The 15,646-nt window shown below is 49.5% G+C and overlaps 7 protein-coding genes across 7 annotated transcripts; 3 read left to right on the top strand and 4 right to left on the bottom strand.

Annotated features, from left to right (window-relative positions):
- Positions 1-175: 175 nt before the first annotated feature.
- Bathy01g03620 (predicted protein) lies at positions 176-4,673 on the bottom strand (the record flags this gene model as incomplete). Its single annotated transcript, XM_007515758.1, has 2 exons — positions 176-4,267; positions 4,506-4,673. 2 exons carry the CDS (start codon positions 4,671-4,673, stop codon positions 176-178), a joined length of 4,260 nt encoding a protein of 1,419 aa, XP_007515820.1.
- A 746-nt stretch (positions 4,674-5,419) lies between these two features.
- On the bottom strand, positions 5,420-7,209 carry Bathy01g03610 (predicted protein; the record flags this gene model as incomplete). Its single annotated transcript, XM_007515684.1, has 3 exons — positions 5,420-6,700; positions 6,866-6,926; positions 7,205-7,209. The coding sequence occupies 3 exons, from the start codon at positions 7,207-7,209 to the stop codon at positions 5,420-5,422; spliced, it is 1,347 nt and encodes a 448-aa protein (XP_007515746.1).
- Positions 7,210-7,511: 302 nt separating this feature from the next.
- Bathy01g03600 (glutaredoxin-like protein) lies at positions 7,512-8,360 on the top strand (the record flags this gene model as incomplete). The annotated part of the gene is made up of 1 exon (XM_007515051.1): positions 7,512-8,360. One exon carries the CDS (start codon positions 7,512-7,514, stop codon positions 8,358-8,360), a length of 849 nt encoding a protein of 282 aa, XP_007515113.1.
- A 119-nt stretch (positions 8,361-8,479) lies between these two features.
- Positions 8,480-10,732, bottom strand: Bathy01g03590 (glutamyl-tRNA synthetase; the record flags this gene model as incomplete). Its single annotated transcript, XM_007515683.1, has 1 exon — positions 8,480-10,732. One exon carries the CDS (start codon positions 10,730-10,732, stop codon positions 8,480-8,482), a length of 2,253 nt encoding a protein of 750 aa, XP_007515745.1.
- A 252-nt stretch (positions 10,733-10,984) lies between these two features.
- Bathy01g03580 (unknown protein) lies at positions 10,985-12,583 on the top strand (the record flags this gene model as incomplete). Its single annotated transcript, XM_007515203.1, has 1 exon — positions 10,985-12,583. The coding sequence occupies one exon, from the start codon at positions 10,985-10,987 to the stop codon at positions 12,581-12,583; it is 1,599 nt and encodes a 532-aa protein (XP_007515265.1).
- A 196-nt stretch (positions 12,584-12,779) lies between these two features.
- Bathy01g03570 (unknown protein) lies at positions 12,780-13,343 on the top strand (the record flags this gene model as incomplete). Its single annotated transcript, XM_007515709.1, has 1 exon — positions 12,780-13,343. One exon carries the CDS (start codon positions 12,780-12,782, stop codon positions 13,341-13,343), a length of 564 nt encoding a protein of 187 aa, XP_007515771.1.
- Positions 13,344-13,460: 117 nt separating this feature from the next.
- Bathy01g03560 (predicted protein) lies at positions 13,461-15,569 on the bottom strand (the record flags this gene model as incomplete). Its single annotated transcript, XM_007515521.1, has 1 exon — positions 13,461-15,569. The coding sequence occupies one exon, from the start codon at positions 15,567-15,569 to the stop codon at positions 13,461-13,463; it is 2,109 nt and encodes a 702-aa protein (XP_007515583.1).
- Positions 15,570-15,646: the final 77 nt, after the last annotated feature.

Genomic DNA, 15,646 nt, shown 5'->3' with positions numbered 1-15,646 from the left:
ATGTTCTCGCGGACTTCTCTTCTTTCACGTCTTTTGCGATATTCTCGCTCAATTATGGGATGTTATTACACTATACAATTTCTATTTTCCAACCTCTCTTATGTACATATATTTTCTCTCTCTCTCTCTCTCTCTCTCTATTTTCTTCCCGCGGTCTTCTCGACGAGTTATCATATCAAACAACTCTCGGAACTATTTTATTCGCCGGTTGAAATCCAGTCAACACCTTCGTCGTTTCCTCTTTCGATTTATCTCCGTTTTGGTATCTCGTGCCGTTCTTTCCGACACCCTTTTTCGTGTACTGAGGGTATTGACTCCATCTTTCTTTCTCTTTTCTTTTCTTCTCTTGCGCTTCGGTGTACGAAACGCCGACGAGGTAGCTTTCGAAATTCTCCGTGTTGTAAGCGGTAGAACCGTCTGAGTTGGTAGTTGGTGGCAGTTGAGGTTCAGGCGATCGACTCGGGGAGTACACTCGAACGTTAATGTCTTGATCGCTGACAGACTTTCGAGGCGCGTGCATGGTTTGACCGTCGTCGCCGCGGAAACGGTGGCGTTGTTGCCTTCCCTTGATAGCATCTTGAGTGCTCAAATCAGAAAAGTCATCCATGCTGTCGCGTTTACTCGCATTCGAGTTTTCAAAGTTCTTTCTGCCTTGGTCGTCGGAAAGTTTGTACCACTCAGAGAGCATGACGGTATCGAGCTCGAGTTTCTGGAGCATTTCTGCGGCTGAGGCGGCGTTTAAGGTGGAGTGGATACGCTTTAAGCCATCTTGGTCTTCTTCGATGATAGTTGGGACGCCTTGGAACGTTTGCGAGGATCCATGTTTTGGTAGGAACGTCGCAACAACATCATCTTTCTCGTCGAGTATCGTCTCAGACGGTTTGAACTTTGGTTGTCGTCTCGTCAAGTTGCGAGTCTTCTCGTCGTTTCTTTCGCCGTACACACCACCGACGCGGTCGGTTATGATACCACTCGCGCCCCATTCCACTTGGCGACCTACTAACGATTCGTCGTTCGCGGAACCGTAAGATGCGAGCAACAATCCAGAATCTTTCACCAATTCGGCAGATTTTGGGTTTTCAACGAGTCTGGCTACATCAGCAACGACGCCGCACAAGCCTCCTTTCAAAGCAACCTTCATCGCCGCTTCCACAGAGCGTCGCCGTGGATCGTCGTGATTTTCTTCGCCGTCCGTTAAAATCATCACTGGATACGTACCTTGTAAGGCGCGCATGAGTGTAGCCGCATCTGGATCGAACGACGAAAACACGATGCGTCTATCGTTATGCTCGGAACACGCCGCAAGAATGGACCGTAGCTCGGCTACGAGTCTCGGAGCCTCACACGAGTTGTGCTCGTCGTACTTCAGCTCAATGTTAAATCCAAGTTCTTCGGGAGTATTCGCAAGCACTTCCGATAACGTTGGTATAACGTCCTCGTCTTCCATGATCCACGGTAACGATTTGGAAATGTCGTCGATGGAATGCTCGTGATCAAAGACTCTGTAAAAGACAACTGGATCTAAATCATCCTCGTCGTCATCTTCGTCGTCATCTAACTCGTCGTATGACTCGTCGTCTTCCAACTCCGCGCTTTTTTTCCTGGGTCTGGGCATTGGCAATTTTCCTGTCAGGCGCTCGGAGGTAATCTTTGCCGCCATGGAAAGTTCTTTGAGATCCGCCCATTCGATTTCGCGCACGGAAAAGGAATCAATCGGTCCGTCCCCGCGTTTTACCAGCACAACGTCATCGTGCCAGACCACAGGGACACCATCCGAAGTTACTTGCACGTCAAATTCGCACCATTCCGCACCGTCTTTGTGAGCTTGCGTGAAACTCAAAAGTGTGTTTTCACGAATACCAGGACCAGAAGCGTGATTCATGGCGACGCCGCGATGTCCAATCACTGCGCAACCAATTGGATCATATAAACCGGGGATATTCTCCACGAACGGTTTTGGCGATTGAGTTCTCGAGCGTGATTTCGATTTGTTGCTGCCGTGATGTCCGTGGCCTGGAGTCGTCCTAGAGCGCGCTCGTGGGTGCCGAGCACCAAAATCCTCATCAGGCTCGTCGCCGTTCTCCGAGAGTTGCTCCGAGTCTCGCATCATATTCGTGATAAACTCGGCGCGACGAATGTTCAACATATCTCCTCCGTCCATTTTCCACTCTTTACGAGAGACGACACCAAAGTGTTCAAGAATAGTTGGTGAAATATCCGTATCTTGCGGAGACGGTAAGATCTCCCCAGTCAACTTGCACTCGATGCCAGATTCGATCAAAACCCATCCACTGGCGTGTTGAGAGACTTCTTGCATTCCGGAAACGCCATTCGCACGTAACTGTCTCCCGCCACCTTGACTCCAATCGCTCGCATCGTGCATAGCCTGCATCGATGCTGGCATATCGTTTCGACACGTGCCTCCAGATGGCGACGTAACCATGACGAGCCAATCTTCGTTTTTTATCGTCTCTTGACGCTTTCGCAAAGCCTCGAGGACAGCCGAGACGCGTTTATCCGCGTTCTCAATCGCGTGAAGATATTCTTCTACGTGTGGGCCGAAACCGTGCACGTGTCCTGCAGTTTGAACGTCTGCCATGTGCAGAAATAATGCATCCGGAGTCGTTTCGTCTTTACCATCGTCGAGCGCCTTTTCCGGGACTGCGAGTTGCTGAATGATCGCTCTCGTCGCTTCCGAATCCGTCGCGCCTACCGACACGAGCGCGATGGCTTCTTTCGCTATGATTTTGTGCAAATCCTTCGCGCCGCCAACGGCGGAAGCACAGTTTGCCCACGGACGCGCGAGATGTAATCGCGCGAATACGCCTGTTAACGTGGCGTCATGATCTTCAACAATATCCTTCAAAACCGAAACGGATTGACCAGTCAAAGCAGGTAACATTGCAGACGATGGCGACTTGGACGCGCGCATTGCGGAAACAGTCATATCAAGCGAAAAGCATCCATTTTTATTTCCACGAATAAATGATTTGAACGTCGGAGTATTTGCAATCATCATCGCGTCGGAGCGACATCCCGCGATGGCAATCACTAGCACTTTACGCAGTAGCTTCTTTTTCTTCGGCATCTGTGCGCTATCGGAATCGGGGTGATGCCGATGATGCCTATGGTGACCGGTGTTGTTGCTATTGTTGCTGTTGTTGTGTTTATTCAAGCGCGATGATGGTCGACCAATTCCATTAGACAAAGACCCTGAAATGGACTCCCTTTCCAACTTGAAACGATCGGATTCCCACGAATCCACGCGACGGTGAAGACCTGCTTTTCTGTTCGGACTCGAGCGCGCTACGAACGGTTTCTGCTGCGGAGAAGTCGACATTGTTGTCGGCATTTCTACTATCAAAGTATCACCTCCTTCGTCGCTCATAGAGCATCGATTTGGTGCGAGTTCAGAGTAGTCGACCGAGTTTCTCTTCGACTCTTCATCCGAGGAAAGAGAATTATGATTCGCTGTTGATGTTGTTTGCGCCGTCAAATTTCCCACCGCAACCGCCGCAACAAGGCTTTCTGCTGGATTTGTATTACCATCACCAGTACTTTTTTGCATCACTTCATCAACAATCGTAGCATATGGCGACCCGTCTTCCTCGTCCGGGAAATTCATCGCTATGAAATCATCCAAATACGAATCGACATTAATCAAATTCGCCTTCTTCGCGTTTCTCGCCTTACATAACGGACATGCATCCGGCACAAAGCACACTCTTTGTGTCGCTTTATACGCGCTCGTTAACGCACTCAACGTATTCGAGGACTCTTTCGTCGTCAACCCGTGATTGAACGACTCCGGCTGTCTCGCGTCTGACGAAACGACGCACTTAAAACAAAACCGATGCCTACACGCTAACCTCACCGGGTTCGTCATCACGTCATCGCACACCGAACAAATCCTATCCTCAATCTGTCTCGCCTCCGCAGGTGCCGCCCTCGCAGCTAACAGCTCTGTCCTCGTCACCACCTCCGCCAACGACGTATCCACGAACATCGGCACGTCGCGGATAATCTCCACCGCGTTCTCTCTTTTGTTACAATTCTTATTATACTTCTTCACCGCTTTCACCACCGCGGTGTAATTCAAAATAACAAACGATCTCAATTCGCTCAACTCCGGCGCGAAGTGTTTCACGATTTGCTTCTTCGCCGACTTGAACCGCTCGACGTCGGTTTTTTCGTGCTTTATCTCCTCTTCGAGGATATCCAACTGCCCCCGAAGTCTCGTTTCGGTTTTGACGTAGAAGTCGTTCGCCTGCGCCGTAAACAGTGAAGAAGGAGCAAAAAAGGTGAGTCACGGACGACGAGGAGGAGAGAAAGGAGAGAAAGCGCCGCGTTCGCGCTCTTTAGACATCGTCGTCTCGACAAAGGTGTTGCGCAAAATTTGGAATAATGTCGAGTCCCCGGCGGGAAATTATTCCCTCGGAAGAAGAAAAAGAAACGAATAGATAACAAGAACAACAACGAAACAACACTCGAAGAATGAGACGTACCTTCATAATTTCCGCCTGTAACGTCTTCACGAACAACCCGCTCTTCTCGCCTCCCTCGATGTCTTCTCTTTCCGCGTACAAAGCGTTCTTCAACTCCTTGTACCGAATGTAAAACTCTCGCCATTCCGGGTACCGTTCTTCCACTAAACGGCGTCCAAACTGTACCATTTTATAAAACGATGCTCTTTATATAATATATATCTTCTTCCTCTTTCAGAAGAGAACAAAAAAACGAAGGGAAGGCAGTGAACGAATAAAGTGCGCCGAAGCGCCAAACTGCGCGGGGGGGTGATAAACACACTCTTCAAAGAGAAGAGTGCAGGGAAAGATGAGGAATTTGAGGTACGAGGTTTTCAAATACCTATGGTTTAGGGTTTTAGCTACTTTTGCTGAGTCACGAAGAGAAGAGGAAAAGGACAAACGTGTGCGGTGTACGCATAGACGTGTAAAGAAGTAATAATAATAATAAAAGATTCTTCGAGATGAATAAAAACTAAAACTTTAAACTTCGCGAACTTTAAAACTCTCGACGTCTTCTATCGTCCTCTGCGATTTTCTCCTCGCGCGTTTCTTATTGAACTACTCTTTCTCGACTCGTCTCGCTTCCGCTTGAAGAACAACTAGAGACGGCTTCGCGAGCGCCGGCGCCGGAGGCGAAGGCGGTTCTCGCGAAGAGAAAGAGAAGGAGAGAGAGGGAGAGAGATACATCTGAACGACGCGTCGTCACGCGAAGACGATGATGCACTGGGTCTCTCACTCGCTCTCAAACTCCTCTCGGGATGAGGACAGAAACGCGGGTGTTGAAAAGAGCGCAAACGCTTTCGCCGAGCTCCTCCTTCTAAAACTTCTTCCTAAATAAAATAAAATAATAAATAAAACGTTTCTCGCGATAAAATAGTAGCGTCGCTTTTTTTTTAGAAAGCGGCTTCGCCGTCTTCCTTCTCTTCGTCGTCGTACTCCGCTTCTTCTTCGGCCGTGGCGTCTTGGTACTGCTGGTACTCGCTGACCAAGTCGTTCATGTTCGACTCGGCTTCGGTGAACTCCATCTCGTCCATGCCTTCGCCGGTGTACCAGTGCAAAAACGCTTTGCGCCGGAACATGGAGGTGAACTGTTCGGAGACGCGTTTGAACATTTCTTGAACCGCGGTAGAGTTGCCGATGAACGTCGCGGACATTTTCAACCCTTTTGGAGGAATATCGCAGACGGATGATTTGACGTTGTTCGGGATCCATTCGACGAAGTACGACGAGTTTTTGTTCTGGACGTTTAAGAGTTGTTCGTCGACTTCTTTGGTGGACATGCGACCGCGGAACAAAGCGGAGGCGGTGAGGTAACGACCGTGTCTCGGGTCGGCGGCGCACATCATGTTTTTCGCGTCCCACATTTGTTGCGTGAGTTCCGGAACGGTCAAAGCGCGGTACTGTTGCGATCCGCGAGAGGTGAGCGGCGTGAAACCAACCATGAAAAAGTGCAACCTCGGGAACGGCACCAAGTTCACCGCCAACTTTCTCAAATCCGCGTTCAATTGACCCGGGAATCTCAAGCAGCACGTGATGCCGCTCATGACCGCGGAAATCAAGTGGTTCAAATCACCAAACGTCGGCGTCGTCAGCTTCAACGTTCTGAAGCAAATGTCGTACAACGCTTCGTTGTCCAAAACCATGCACTCGTCGGCGTTTTCGACCAACTGGTGCACGGACAACGTCGCGTTGTACGGCTCGACGACGGTATCGGAAACTTTCGGCGATGGGACGACGGAAAAAGTCATCATCATGCGGTCCGGGTATTCCTCGCGAATCTTGGAAATCATGAGCGTCCCCATGCCTGAACCAGTACCACCACCCAAAGAGTGACAAACTTGGAAGCCTTGCAAGCAATCGCACGACTCGGCTTCTTTACGCACGACGTCCAACACCGAGTCAATCAACTCAGCACCTTCCGTGTAGTGGCCTTTGGCCCAGTTGTTACCAGCGCCAGTTTGTCCGAACGTAAAGTTATCCGGACGGAAAATTTGTCCGTACGGACCAGACCTGACCGAGTCCATCGTCCCGGGTTCCAAATCGACCAAACACGCTCTCGGAACGTATCGACCGCCGGAGGCTTCGTTGAAGTACACGTTGACGCGCTCGAGTTGTAAATCCGAATCGCCGGAGTACGAGCCAGTCGGATCGATCCCGTGCTCATCGCAAATGACCTTTTGAAGTGTAATAAATGAAGAAACGTATGTACCGTCAGCGTTTGCGCGCGTTGAAGATGAAACGTGTGTTGAGAAAAAAAGAGTTGACCGCGCACTCTTCTTCGAACGAGAGAAAAGAGTCGATTGGAAAAAAATCTAAAAAAAGGTCTTCCTCTCGCGTACCTCCCAAAACTTGGCGCCGATCTGGTTACCGCACTGACCGGCTTGAATGTGGACGATTTCACTGTTGTTGATTGGTTGAAGAGCATAATGCAAGCGTCAGTGATGAGAGCAACGCGTCGTCGTTGCGCGCGCGTATTGGAAAAAAACAGAGAGGCGGTGGTCCATCTCGCATGTGAAATGCAAAGAGAAAGGTAGTTGACCAAAACCAAAAACCGATACGCGCGTAAAAAGCCGCGCGCACGCGCGAGCGACGAGAGAATGACGAGTGTGGTTTTTCTCCACATCGTCGCTCTCGTCTTCTCGCTCGCGCTTTGAATGAAAACGAATGAAAGTACTTACCGCATGGTTGATTGTGTGTATCTTTTGTGTGTGTTTGATGTGTTCTCGTTTGCCGCCCTCGGGGAAAGAAAAAGTGAAGAAACTTCAGGGAAAAAGCCGAAAAAAAGAGTTCTCACAAAGTTGTTCTTTTGCTTTTGTGGACCGAAACCGGTGAAAATAGTCGTCTTTCCTTGCGAGGGAGTGGCTATTTTTGGCATCCTTTCACTCGCGTGAGATATTAGGTATTTTGCTCACATCGTCTGTTGTTTGTTTGTTCACACTACACTTATTCACACACAAGAAGAAACGGGCCACCTACCACCCCATCATGCGAACGCTCCAGCTCTCTCCTTCGCGACAAAGCGCCGCCGCGGCGAACAATAATAATAACAGTGCGACGAAGCGACAAAAGCGACGCTCTGTCGTAGTCGTTCGCCTCTCCGCGCGCGCGGAGAACGATGATGATGGGATGATGATGTCCACCCTCCCACTGATAGATATCCAATTTGAAGGGTTCAACTCCCCAGACATTCCCGCTTCGCCAGGGATCTACGCCATCTATAACGACAAGAAAGAACTTCAATACGTTGGTTTGTCTCGCAAAATATCCGCCTCGATTAAGATGCACTGCTTTGAGCTACCGGCGGAGTGCGGGTTTGCAAAGGTTTTGCCCATGGAGGAGGCGACGAAGGTGGATTTGCAAGACGGGTGGAAGCGATGGGTGATGGCGCACGTTTCAGAGAGCGGAGGGAGTTTACCTCCTGGGAATACTCCAAAGAATGAGTTGTGGGCGGATAGAAAGAAACGCGGTCCTTCAAAACCGAGTTTACGATTGACAAATGGTATGACTCCGGACATGTCGTTCGACGCGTTGAAACCGAAGATTCAAGAGGCGATTGACGAGCACAAGATTGTAGCGTTTATTAAAGGGACGAGGGAGGAACCGGAATGTGGTTATTCGCACAGAGTAGTCAACGCGTTGAACTCATTGTTGCTTGATTTCGAGACCGTGAATGTATTAGACGATAAGTATAATCCGAACTTGTTGTACGTGATGAAAGAGTTTAGCGATTGGCCGACGATTCCGCAAGTGTACGCGAATAAGGAATTTTTGGGAGGCCACGATATAATCGTGAAGATGTTTGAGAAAGGCGAGTTAAAAGATGCTTTTAAATAACGAGACAGCGAGTAGATGATGTGTAGTAATGTACGATTATGTGTAGATTTCTAGCAAGAACGATGTACTATATAGGTAGTAAAAACAATATTGAGTGACGTTCTTCTTCTTTTTACGTTTTACGCAACTTTCCCACCGGTTCCGGGAACGTTGAAAAGCACGTAAGGAGTGCTATCTTCCACGCCAATCTTGTCGATGATGTAAAAGCCTTTGTTCTTCAATTCAACGATTTGGCCTAACTGGTATGTGCGCAAGTTACAATCGCCATGGCACATGGTCACTTTGTCAGAGTCCAAGTTCACGAGGTCTTTGAAATCGTCGCCGTCTTCCGGTTGTTTCTTCGTTATCAAGTACCCGAAATCGTGTAATTCGAGGGCAACGAGCTCGTCGTAAGCTGGGAGCCAGTTCACTTTTACTTTTGTGCTTTTCACGTCACCGTCTGGGTTCAAAGTAGCGTCGATCGTCTCGATGGTTTTTCCGTCTTCCGCCACGTGAATCTTCTTCGGAATGGCGTTGCCCCACATGGTAAACGTCGCCTCTTCGCCTTCTTTGAGTTTCAAAGCTTCTTCTTGTTCTAACCAAACTTCTTTCTTTCGCAAAACAACATTAACACCGAGTTCTTTATTCTTTGGGTTTTTCGGTTTGGTGACCCACTTGTCGCCGTCCTCGCAGTTGTCAAAAATCACTTTCACGCGTCCTTCGTCGTTGACCGCGACGTGCATGGGCGTTTCCGGGGCGATGAGTTTCTTGTTCACCGCCCAAATTTTGTCCCATTCCATGGTGTTCATGTTTTTAGACGCGCCTTGCGACAAAATAAACTCTTTCAACGCTTCGATGCGCATGCCTCTTCGAACAACGCCTTGGACGGTGGGAAACCTCGGGTCGGTCCAATCAGCCGCGTGTTTGTTATCGACGAACCATTGCAACTTTCGTTTACTCAACGTCGTATACGTGAAGTTCATTCTCGAATAATCCCACAAGTTCACTTCGCGCTGTCCTTGTGCCTTTTGAATAAACTGGTACTGTTCTTCTCGGTCTTTATACTCGGACGTTCTCAACGCGTGCGTGACGCCTTCAATGGCGTCCACAAACGGACACGCGAAATCGTACGTCGGATACACCTTGTATTTGTCCCCTGTTCTATGATGCGGGGTTTCGATGTTACATCTAAAGCACACCGGATCTCTCATGCACCCGTTGTCCGATTGCATGTTAATTTTAATGCGCACGCAACACTCTACGCCGACGGCCGAACCTTTCTTCATCTCCTCCCAAAGTTTCATATTTTCCTCCACCGATTGTGTGCGACACGCGGATTCAGTCTTACTCATGCGCTCTTCGCGCATTTTGTCCACTGGCGTTGTATCCACGTATAATTTACCCTCTTTCATCATCGTATCTCCCAACTTTAAAATTTGTGGAAACGAATCCGAGGTATACGTCAACTTATCGTAATCCAATCCCAACGTCGCGCAGTCCTTCAAAATGTTATCGACGAAATCTTGCTTCTCCTTGGCTGGATTCGTATCATCGAACCGCAAAATGAGCGTTCCTTTGTACCTCCTCGCGAAGTAATGGTTCAATAAAGCCGCTTTGGCGTGACCGATGTGTAAATATCCCGACGGTTCCGGCGGAAATCTCGTGCACACTTTGCCTTCCTCGGCGTCTTTCAAGTCAATCTCAAACGAGCCGGACGTTGGTTTCTTCCCGCCGCCGTCGTTGCTCTTATTCGCCTCTTTCGCCGCTTTTTTCGCCGCCTTCGCCGCGTCTTTCTTCGCTTGACCTTTGGAAATCTTCCCCGGCTCGCCGCCGCCGACGGCCATCTTTTCCACCCGCTTCCCCAAAGCCTCGACCGCCGCGTCGTCGCCTCCCTCTTCTAAAGCGGGGGCCAAACCCCCCGCAGCGTTCGTCTGCCTCATCAACTCCACGAACCTCTTAATCTCCGCGTATTTCTCCACCACCCCATCTTTCACCCCGTTCAACGCTTTGCACATCGCCACATCCGCCTCCGTCTGCATCCTATCCGTCGCGAAATACGTCCTCGTTTGCAGGTACGAATCGATCGTCTTCAACTGCTTCTCGAGCGTTTTCATCGCATCGCCGTTTTTACTCGCTTTCGCCGCCGTCTTCGCGACCTCTTTCGCCTCCTCCAAAAACTCTCGCACCGATCGCATTTCCTCTTTCGAGAGCAAAGAAGATGTCGTCGATGCACTTTTCGAAGATGATTTCGAAACACCAACAACACCAGCGGCATCATTATTGGTCGCTTTCGACGACGAAGCGCCACCACCACTCTGACCACCGCTGTCACTCGCGCCTTCCTTGCTCGAGGAGGAGGAAGAGTCCAAGGAAGTGCTCGCTTTTGCGCCCATTAGTAGTAGTAGTAGTAGTAGTAGTAGTAGTAGTAGTAAATTCCTTCTAATTTTTTTGTGAGGGCTTTCACCAGGAGCTCCTCTTTTGCGAGAATTGCCAAAAATTGCAAAAATTGCCAAAAAACACTTCTGACTTTTCATCTGAAAATTTTCCTCAAAAGAAATCATATAAACACACTTTTGCGCGATGATGTTTTATAAGTTCGGGATACCAGAATATACTGCTGTGTAATTAAAAGTGATTTTGAGACGATGATGTTTGGGAAGGAGGAGAAAGAGGCGCTTTTGTGGACGATCGTCGGGGAGGGAAACGCGCACAGGATGTACGGGAAAAAACGGATGATGAATAGGAGCGGGGAAACAGTTACGAATGAGAACGAAGAAGAGGAAGAAGAAGAACGCTTTCTCCTGAGACGACGAAAACGACGAAAACGAGAAGAAGATTCGTGTACTACTTTTCTTTCTTCTTTGTCTTCTTCTTTCGATCGGTTCGTGTGGTCGAACGGACGGGAAAGAGACGCGGACGACGAAAAGTCGGTGCTCCAACGAGACTTACGTTTTGCGCTGGGACAGCTCTGCGCGGGGTGCGCGGGAGGGACGATTCAGACGACGAAGGAAGCAGGGAACATTTTGTTCAGCGAGCAGCAACGATTGCGGGTGAAATGGAACACGAGTTTGGTGCGAGCAGAGAATGGGTTTTTTGAGCGCATAGACGCGAGAGAGAAGGAAGAGAAGCGACGGTTGATGAGAAGCGACGACGACGAAGAAGAAGTCGCCGGCGGAGAGAAGAAGGCGCCGCAATTCGCCATTCGCGAGCGCGACTACGATTGGATTCCGTTTTATTCTGCGAGGAGGAGGACATCGACGACGACATCGAAGAGGAAGCGGTCGTTGAATGTCGGTCGAACGATACACGCGTTGGCGATTGAAATAAAGCCAAAGTGCGGATTTACGTTTCGGGAAGATGGGAAATTGAGGTACGACGTGAAGACGAACGCAGAAGATGGAAAAAGAGGGAAAAAGTCCGCGTACGACCCGCGAAAGTTTTTCGAACACTGCGAAATCTGGTCCTTCGCCGACGGCGTGGATTACGAGGCGTTGAAAAAACAGCTGGTGAGAGAGTTAGAGCACATGATTGAAACGCCGAGGAATACGTTTCGAGTGAGAGAGGCAAAGACTGGCGAAGTGCTGTGGGACGCAACAAAAGGCGGTTCGAACGCGAAGCCGCGTTTTTCAAACGTCGTTTCCGAGGCGTTTGCCGGTAAAGTGTCTCTGAAAGAGTTCCTCGAACTCATCGTCACCTCTATACAGCAAGACGGCGCGCTTAAAAGGCTCATTCGCGCGCAAAAATACGGTCGCATGGCCAACGCGTACGATTATTTCGGCCCAGACGAGGAAGAAATCGCCATGCGGCGATTAGCACCGACGAGCATTCGCCGAGCGCACGACGCCGTCCTCGAAAGCTACAAAAACGACACCGACGATACCACCACCACAATCACCAAGCAAAAACAACTCAAAGAAGCCTTTGAAATATGCCAAGACGCCATCCTCTCCGCAATCGCCAAGGACGCGTCCATCATACTCGCCGTCCGTCTCATCCCGGGCGGTGGTATCCATCGACGCCTTTCTCCTCCTCCTCCTCCTCGTCGAAAAAGTGCATCATCTTCATCGCTCGATATCGCGCAAGAACAAAAAAAATACGACGCCTACGACCGCTCGATGGATATCCCGAGAGGTTCGGGAGAGATGAAAGACGGCGCGCCGAGGTTTGCCGTTTCCGTGAACATCTGCGACGTGGGGTTGAAATCCGCGTGGAAAATTCCCCAATGGGCCGAGTTAGACTCGTGACTCTGTTGTTGTCTTGACATTATAATACTGATTTATTAAAGCGCGTATTTTTGTTTCACTTAAAGGAAAAACACTTCAAAACGCCGCCAAAACTGGGGGATTCCTCAGAGTATTCCCTCTGCTGTTCCCGCGAGTAAACACACACACACACACATAAACACACATCTCGACGACTTAATAATATAGTATAATAAAAATGGGCAAATCTGCGCGCGCGAATTGTCGCCGCTCTGTCCGCGCCGAGCGGCGAGACATCGTCTTCAACTCCGAGAAAGAAATCAAGCAATTCGCCGCCAAACAGTCCGCGCTGGAAAAAGCGCTCAACTGCGGGAAAGCGCCGATAACGAATTCTTTAAGACGCAAAGAGCAACAGCGAGAACAACAACACGGCGACGACAAAATGATGATTGAAGACGAGAACAACAACGAGAACAGTAATGGTGGTGAACAAGGTTTAAAGCTGCAAGAATTCGACGAAGACGTGTACGATAAGATGAAGCTGCACGAAAAAATGTACGACGAAGCGAACGCGTGGGGTGTCTCGCTCGGGATCAACAAGAAAGTGCTGCGCGTGAAAGGTGGCGGCGTCCGCCGAGGGAAAGAAAAAGGAGTGATATCGGCGAAGCAGATGGCGTACGCGCAATTTTTCGCCGATCCGAAACTGAAGAAGAAGCAGAAGCGGGCGATGAAGAACGTGGAGAGAGGCGTGCGGCGGGGAACGAGTAGCAGAACAAGTCGGGAAATGATGATGACGGAGTAGAAAGTTAGAGAGAGCGCGTTGTAAATACATAGAGTTGCGCGCGTTTTTATACGCGTGGTAAAGTTTGCGAATGAAAGTTGTGTATCTATCGCGCGGCGTATTTTTGCGCCGCTGCGATTAACCAGAGAGCCAGTCGTACCCGATGTTTCCTCCGTCGTCGCTTTTGTTTGTTTCCACGTCGATATTTTCGAAGAAGTGCTGGGTATCGTCGTCTCTTGTTGTCGCCGTTTCGGCGGCTTCAGGCAGTTCTTCTTCCTTTTCTTCCACATCTTCCTCCTCATTTTGGATGGGAGACGCACTCGCTTCCACGACGTAGGCATCCAAGCCGCGCGCGGGTCCAGGCGCATCTTCCCTACCTCGAAAAAATGACGCCGGTTCCACCGCAGCAGAAAGCTTACCAAACTCACGCACTTCTTCTTCTTCTTTTTCTTTTTCTTTTTCTTTTCCTTCATCTTCTTCTTCTTGTTTGACCTCCATCATCGGCGCCTCTTTTTTTTCTTTCGCTTCTTCTGATGCGCAAGAGTTGACTTTTTCGTTGTCTCCTTCTTTCTCTTCTTCTTCTTCTTCTTCTTCTTTTTGTTCAGTTTCTTCCAGTTTAATAACAGCGTTTTCGACGCTTCCCAACGCCGGCACATGCGTTCCTCCATTTTCTATTTTCTCTGGTACAGGTGGTTCAGGTGGTGGTTTCGGAGGATCCAAATCGGGAGAAAATCCGCTGCATTTGGGCAAACCGTCCTTCTCCGGGTCAATCGGGAATGCAAAATCTGGGCCAAAGTTAAACGACACTCTCGCCCGTTGCGACTGATCTTGCAACGGCGTCGTGTATAACGCCGCCGTAGGAAAGTATCCGGACAACTCCAAGGGTTTCTTTGGATGCACGCACGACCGCAAGGACTCGAACGCGATGCCTTGACACTTCCCATTTTTATAAAATACTATTTTCCCTTCGTTCGGCGAGTTTTGATTCTCCTCGAACGCTTTCGCTTTCAAGCGTTCTTCTCCTTTCCTATTTTTCTTGTTACGTTCTGGCGTCGAGGGTGTTTGCTTTTTCTTCGCCTCCTCGTTCTTGACACCATCATCATCGCCACCACCACTCGTTTCTTGCGCATTTACCTGTTCCTTCTTTTCCACTATTTTCTCGTCTAAATACAAATAACAACCAACCACGTCGCCTTCGCCGTACGGTTCGCCGTACGTCTTCAGCCTCGCCTCGTGATATTTCGACCCAGTCTCCGCGTGATAACCGTATCCTTTGTTATCGAATCCAACCGGTGCGTTCATTTCTCCTCGTTTGGTCATCCACCCTACTCGAACGCACCCGCTCCCTCCTAAATGTTCTATTTTAACCTCAAAGTATCTCGCCGTCGTCGTCGTCTCCCTCGTTTCGTCATCCTCTTTCATCCCCTCCTCCTTCTCCTCCTCCTCGCAAACAACCACCGGCTCTACTCCTCGCGTCCCTTGCACGCACCTGTACCCTTTCTGTGAGCTCGCCACCATCCTCCCGTCGTCCATCAACTCGATTCCTTTCGCCATCGTCGGTCTCGATAAACACACCGGTCTCCACTTCGCGTCGTCCTTCTCTCTCCGCTCGATCTCCTCCTCCTCTTTCCTCAACGCCTCTCGCTTCCGTTTCTGCTGCAGAGACATCATCATCGCGTTGTCTTCTTTGTTCGCGTCCTCGCTCTTCGTCGTTGTTGTAATTGTTGTTGTTGTTGTCTCTCCTCCTCCTCCTCCTGTCGCGTGCGTATTATTCGTAGTAGTAAGCGTCGTCGTCGGCGGCGTCGGCGTTCCAGCTCTCTCCTCGTTTGAAGTGTTCTCTTTTTTCGCCACCACGTCGCATTCTCTCCACGCCTCTTCTTCGTCTTCTTTTTCTTCTCCCTCGTTAAACTTCTTCGCGTAGTTGTTGTTGCACTCCTCTTCCTCTTTTCCTCCTAATCCTCCTCCTCCTCCTCCGTTGTTAAACATCACCCCCCGAGAAGAATTATTCGTGGTAGTATTATTATAGCTCTGATGTTGTTCTCTCATTTCCTTAAACTTCGGCGCGATGGTTGCTTTTAATATGTGCGACGGTGGGCCGTATCGTTTCTGTTTCTTCGCTTTTGATTTCGGGAGGTTCCGGAACTCTTTTTTCCGTCGGTCGATTTTTTTCCCATTCATCATCGTGACACCAACCCCCTTCGTTGTTTTGTGGGTAGATGCTGGTGCATCTTTGCGAGGACGGCCCATATCGAGAATACCAACACCGATGAGTTCTTCTCTCTGCGCCCCGAAAACAAAACGCAGAAACAACAACAACAACTCTC

This window comes from Bathycoccus prasinos (genome assembly GCF_002220235.1).
Source record: "Bathycoccus prasinos genomic : Chromosome_1".
Taxonomy (NCBI): domain Eukaryota; kingdom Viridiplantae; phylum Chlorophyta; class Mamiellophyceae; order Mamiellales; family Bathycoccaceae; genus Bathycoccus; species Bathycoccus prasinos.
Note: the sequence above shows the minus strand (reverse complement) of the source record. Positions and strands in the feature narration are given on the sequence as shown.